Here is a 5,827-nt window from a genome sequence, read left to right on the forward strand (position 1 = left end):
GGGCCCTCCGGGGAGCTCTGAGCGACCTCCCTCCAGCCCGCAGTCCGGGCCAGTCCGGGCTGCCGGGAATCAGGCCTTGCCGCAGGCCCGCGGCGGACCCAAAGGCGGAGAGGGGCCGGCTGCCCTCCCCACTCCGCGGCCCCGCCCAGACGGACCGTTGCACTCGGTCCGCGGGCCGGCAGGCGGGCGAGCAGGCGGCCGCCGGGGCGCGAATGGTGCTCGCGCGGCGGGGCTCGGTCCAAACTCGAGCCTCCGGGAGCGTCTCCCCAGTGGCCGAGCTCCGACGCCAGGAAGGAACCCGACGGAGCGACTCGGGGGACTGGCGGCGGCTGCGAGCAGGGAAAGGGGCATGAGGCAGAGAGCCCGGGGCTGTGGGCTAAGCAGAGGGACCCGCGCGCAAGTCTCGCAGTCGGCCGCTCGGGGATGGAGGTCGCCTGGACGGTCCGCTTCTTGCTGCTGCTGGTGGGCGGCTGCTTCTCGCTGCCGCCCCCACCGGAGCCCATCTGTCCCGAGCGCTGCGACTGCCAGCACCAGCAGCACCTCCTTTGCACCAACCGCGGGCTGCGCGCGGTGCCCAAGACCAGCGCTCTGCCCAGCCCCCAGGAGGTGCTGACCTACAGCCTCGGGGGCAACTTCATAGCCAACATCACCGCCTTCGACTTCCACCGCCTGGCGCAACTGCGGCGCCTCGACCTGCAGTTCAATCAGATCCGCTCCCTGCACCCCAAGACCTTCGAAAAACTCTCGCGGCTGGAGGAGCTCTACCTGGGCAACAACTTGCTCGACGGGCTGGCCCCGGGCACGCTGGCCCCTCTGGCCAAGCTGCGCATCCTCTACGTCAACGGCAACGAGATCGGCAGGTTAAGCCGGGGCGCTTTCGAGGGCCTGGAGAGCCTGGTCAAACTCAGGTTAGACGGCAACTCCCTCGGCTCCCTGCCCGACTCGGCCTTCGCCCCCCTGGGCAACCTCCTCTACCTGCACTTGGAGGCCAACCGCATCCGCTTCCTGGGCAAAAACGCCTTCGCTCACCTGGGGAAGCTGCGCTTCCTCAACCTGTCCGGCAACGAGCTGCAGCCCTCGCTGCGCCACCCCGCCACCTTCGGGCCGCTGCGCTCGCTCAGTACCCTCATCCTGTCGGCCAACAGCCTGCAGCAGCTGGGCGGCCGCGTCTTTCAGCACCTGCCCCGGCTCGGCCTGCTCTCGCTGAGCGCCAACCAGCTGGCTCACCTGGCCCCCGAGGCCTTCGTGGGGCTGGGCGCCCTGCGGGAGCTGCGCCTCGAGGGCAATCGGCTGCGGGAGCTGCCCGCCGCGCTGTTGGACCCGCTGGGCAGCCTAGAGACCCTGGACCTGAGCCGCAACGAGCTCTCGGCGCTGCACCCGGCCGCCTTCCGCCACCTGGCCCGGCTGCGCGAGCTCAACCTGCGCGACAACGACCTGGGCTCGCTGGCCGGGGACATCTTCGGCGCCAGCCCGGCCCTCTACCGCCTGGACCTGGACGGCAACGGCTGGGTCTGCGACTGCCGCCTGCGCGGCCTGAAGCGCTGGATGGGCCACTGGCACTCGCAGGGCCGCCTGCTGACGGTGTTCGTGCAGTGTCGTCACCCCCCGGCGCTGCGCGGCAAGTACCTCGACTACCTGGACGACGCGCAGCTTCAAAACGGCTCCTGCCTGGAGCCCACCGCTTCCTCCCCGCAGCCCTCGGTCCGGCCCGCAGTCTCTCCCGCAGCCGGGGCCGGGGAGGCGCAGGGGACGCCCTCTCCTGGTGGTCTCGGGAAGCCCCCATCCCAGGCGCAGCAGCAGCAGCAGCAGCAGCAGCAGCAGCAGCAGCAGCAGCAGCAGCAGCAGCAGCAGCAGCAGCAGCAGCAGCAGCAGCAGCGCGGGCGGGCCCTCCCCGGGGTGGCCTCCGACGAGGGGGCGGGGACACCCGGCAGCAACCAGAGCGGTCCGAGGCTTAGCCGGCGGGGGCCAGGCCCGCAGCGTCCATCCTCCTCTTCGGCAACCACGCTCCAGCTGTCCCCACCCGCGGATCTGCTGGAGACACCCGAGGGCACGCGCCCTCCTTGGGAAGGGGAGGGCCCCTCCCCCTCCCAGCCTGCCCCGAGCTTTCCCGGGGACGCCCCGTCGAGCTCGGCCCCATCGCCCGCCAGCGATCCCTGGCAGAGGGCGGAGATGCAGCGCCTGGCCGCCAAGCATCGCGAGCGGGGCGCCCCGTCCGGGCCGCAGGAGATGCTGCCCCCGCTGGTGTCGGACCCGTGCGACTTCAACAAGTTTTTCCTGTGCAACCTGACGGTGGAGGCGGTGGGCACGGACACGGCCACCGTGCGCTGGGCTGTCCGCGAGCACCGCAGCCCCCGGCCGCCCGACGGCGCGCGCTTCCGCCTGCTCTTCGACCGCTTCGGGCAGCAGCCCAAATTCCACCGGTTCGTCTACCTGCCCGAGCGGAGCGACGCGGCCACGCTGCGGGAGCTGCGCGGGGACACCCCCTACCTGGTGTGCGTGGAGGCCGTCCTCGGGGGGCGGGTCTGCCCCGTGGCCCCCCGGGACCACTGCGCGGGGCTGGTCACCCTGCCCGAAGCCGGGCACGTCGGGGGCCGAGCCGGAGGCGTGGACTACCAACTGCTGACCCTGGTTCTCCTGGCCGTCAACGCTCTCCTGGTGTTCCTGGCGCTGGCGGCCTGGGCCTCCCGCTGGCTGCGGAGGAAGCTGCGAGGCCGCCGGAAAGGGGGTGCCCCGGTCCACGTGCGCCAGATGTATTCCACTCGACGGCCTCTTCGCTCCATGGGCACCGGGGTCTCGGCAGACTTCTCGGGCTTCCAGTCCCACCGGCCTCGCACGGCCGTGTGCGCCCTGAGCGAGGCCGACCTCATCGAGTTCCCGTGTGACCGCTTCATGGAGAGTGGGGGCGGCAGCGGAGGGAGCAGGCGGGACGACCATCTCATGCAGCGCTTTGCTGACTGAGGTCCCGGTGCCCGTGGAGGGGGGGTGGGGCCGGGGAACGCTGTGGGCTCCATGGCACAAACTCGCCTCCGGATCTCCCCACCGGGGACCTCTTTTTCCTCCGTGGCCCCCCAGCCCCCGGGCTCTGGATTGCCCAAGCCGGAAAATCGCTGGCTGCCTCGTGAGGCCGGCGGACATCTGCTGTGGCCGGGGATCGGGACCACTCCCTTTGCTATCGTCCCCAAACCGTCAGCTTTGGTTCTGTGGGAGCAAAAAAAAAATGGAGGAATTAGCTTCTCCCATCAGCTGGATCTCCGTCCTCGTGGCCGGGGGCCAGGCCGGAGGCCTTGGGCCAAGCCTTTGTGTTTAATCACTGCCCTCTAGAAAGACACACCTTTGTTTTTGTTTTAAAAACTCCAGAGCCTCAATGGGAGGTCAAGGCAGCAGCCCCTGGTGGCCCAGGATTCCCTGCTGGGGCTAGGAAGAGCTGGGGGAACGGCTCCCGACAGCCCTCGGGCTCCCTATTCCTGTGTGCTGAGGGAGCATCCGGGGGGCTTTTCGGATTTCATCTGCTGAGACAAATACCCAAGAATTCTTTGAAACTGTGAAGACTCTGCCAGTCCTGACTCTGAGCACTAATGAGCAGCCAGGGCTTTTCTAGCCAGCCTGGCTCTTTAAGAGGCAATAATGAAGTCACCAAGTAGTTCAACTTTGGGAACGGGACCTAAGGCTGCATACTTTGCTTGGAGCCAGTTCAAGAGGGAGATGGATCCCTTACCTGTGTGGGAGAGCCCGTTCCTGGGCCTTTCCTTCCCCTGCCTGAGGCAAAGGAAAACGCACTGGCTTCTGCAGCTGACTCCCCACTTGGGGAAGCTTCTGATGGTCTCTTCCAGGTCACTGTGGCTCTGACAACTAGAATAAACACCAGGGGAAACTGGATCAAGGATCCTACAGAAATCATCCACTTGTTGAACTTCCCTTAGTCTCTAGCTGAAGATAAACCTAATTAATCTCCTAATGTAGAAGTGGCTGAAGAGACTAACTCTTCCCTGACTGCAGCCATGGGTGACCCTTTGTGTGCCTTACTCCGGGTGGAGTGGGAGAAGCTGTGGACACCGAGTGAATTACCTGTGCCAATGAGTGTCTTTCTACTAAAAACCAGCAGAATCTTCCAAGGGTTTAGAACTCACTGTGAAAAAATTATTATTTTTTTAAAATTAACCCATACACTAAATGTTCGGTGTTTGACTCTGCTATCAAATATTGATAAAGTTATGTCCTAGCTTGTAGAGAACACTTGTAGTCCTTTTTTTTTTAAATCTGTTTTTGTTTCCCTAGTTTAGGGTGAAACTCTTTAATCTCAGAAGTCCTTTACTTTATGGGATTGTTATTCCTCCCTTTGCATTTACTGAAGTCTGCATCTGACACTAAACATAGTGCTTTGGTTTACATGAATCCTCGTGTGTGTGTGTGTGTGTGTGTGTGTGTGTGTGTGTGTGTGTGGTCTGGGAATACTGTCCTTTAGAGGTACCAAACTGTGGATCTGTTTCAGGAGAGGTTGCCGTGGAGACTAGGAGATGGGCGCTGTCTCCTTTTGTGATCTTTGGATTTAGTGCCTGGAGGTCTGAATGACTCAGATGATTATCTCCTGGCCAGGGCATCACATTAGGTTCAGATGGGAATGGACTGCCAGTGCTACTATCCAGTGATTGTTCTAGGGTCTGGGGAGTTCACAGGCCACTTGATTTCAGCCTCATCCCAGACTCATTCATCCCCTTTAGCAGAGAGCCCAGAAGAGCATCTGCCAGGCCTCCCTTTCCATCCCAGATGGGAAAACTTGGGTTGGTCCTTTCGGTCCAACACCTTTCAGATTTTTTTAATTCTATTTTTTCTTTTCTGTCAGCCCTTTTGACCGATCTAAGTCTTTTGCTTATGATGATAAACACGGGCCTCCGAGAAAAAGTGACAGAAAAGACCACTGTGTTTGCTCTCCCAGCATCCCACAGTAGATCATCCCTGTCTTAACAAGGCGTGTACCGAAGCTCATCTTCCAGTAGGAAATGCACCCATGCTGTATGTGTTAATGGTTAGCTATGCCAATAAACCCATTTCCTAATAGAAATGTCTAAAGGCTGGAACATGTTCTTCCACGTTGGCTCCATAGCAATACGCTGCATTTTCTGCATCTAGTTGTCCTGTTAACTCAGACCACACCGAGGTCTGACTGCCTTCTTTCAACGATTGCCCAACATACTTTTCCAGTTTCACAGTGAGTGTTGACATTGTCTTACTTGTGCTTAAAAAAAAAAAAGAGGGAGGAAAAAGATTCTTTGGGTGACTTGAAACAGCCTAAAATATGTTGAAATCGCTCTGAGAAAAGGAGTTAATTTGACAGTAATGTGGAAATAACACAATTTGAGCAGTAATGGTAACAAGGTGATGGATTCCCAGCCACCACTGCTTGGGGAAGGAAACTGGATTCAAGTCTGGGCCTTTAACCCAGATGGTCATTACCAGGCAGGAAGTAGCTTGAACTGAAGGTCATTACTGCTGTTGCAGACTCTTAAAACAGCAGACCCATAAAAAGCATAAGAGGAAAAAATGAACTCTGGGAAAATTTTTGAAAAAAATTATTATTTAGCAATTTAGAGTGCTGCTGAGTTTAATCTCTCTTTTTAATTTGTATATTCGGAAAGTTCAAAGGGCAAGGGGGTAAGAGGAGATGGTTAAGGAACTGAGGATTTGGTTGGTCATTGTCTTAAACAGTTGTCATATATGTGTGCACGTGTGCACATGTACACACACATAGAGTGATTTAAAATTTGCAAAGCCTTTGCCATCCATTGTCTTATTTAACTCTGACAAGAATTTTGCAAGGCAAGTTCTGCAG

At 59.4% G+C, this 5,827-nt stretch overlaps 1 protein-coding gene across 1 annotated transcript; it reads left to right on the forward strand.

Annotated features, from left to right (window-relative positions):
• The first annotated feature begins 368 nt into the window (after positions 1-368).
• Positions 369-4,234, forward strand: TRIL (TLR4 interactor with leucine rich repeats). The gene has a single exon (XM_031940512.1). It carries the CDS (start codon positions 424-426, stop codon positions 2,956-2,958), a length of 2,535 nt encoding a protein of 844 aa, XP_031796372.1. The 5' UTR covers positions 369-423; the 3' UTR covers positions 2,959-4,234.
• The last annotated feature ends 1,593 nt before the right edge of the window (positions 4,235-5,827 follow it).

This window comes from Sarcophilus harrisii, chromosome 5 (genome assembly GCF_902635505.1).
Source record: "Sarcophilus harrisii chromosome 5, mSarHar1.11, whole genome shotgun sequence".
Classification (NCBI taxonomy): Eukaryota; Metazoa; Chordata; class Mammalia; order Dasyuromorphia; family Dasyuridae; genus Sarcophilus; species Sarcophilus harrisii.

Bases quoted from the DNA above. Each gene is read 5' to 3' on its own strand.
- TRIL (XM_031940512.1), top strand. From the start codon at position 424: ATGGAGGTCGCCTGGACGGTCCGCTTCTTGCTGCTGCTGGTGGGCGGC.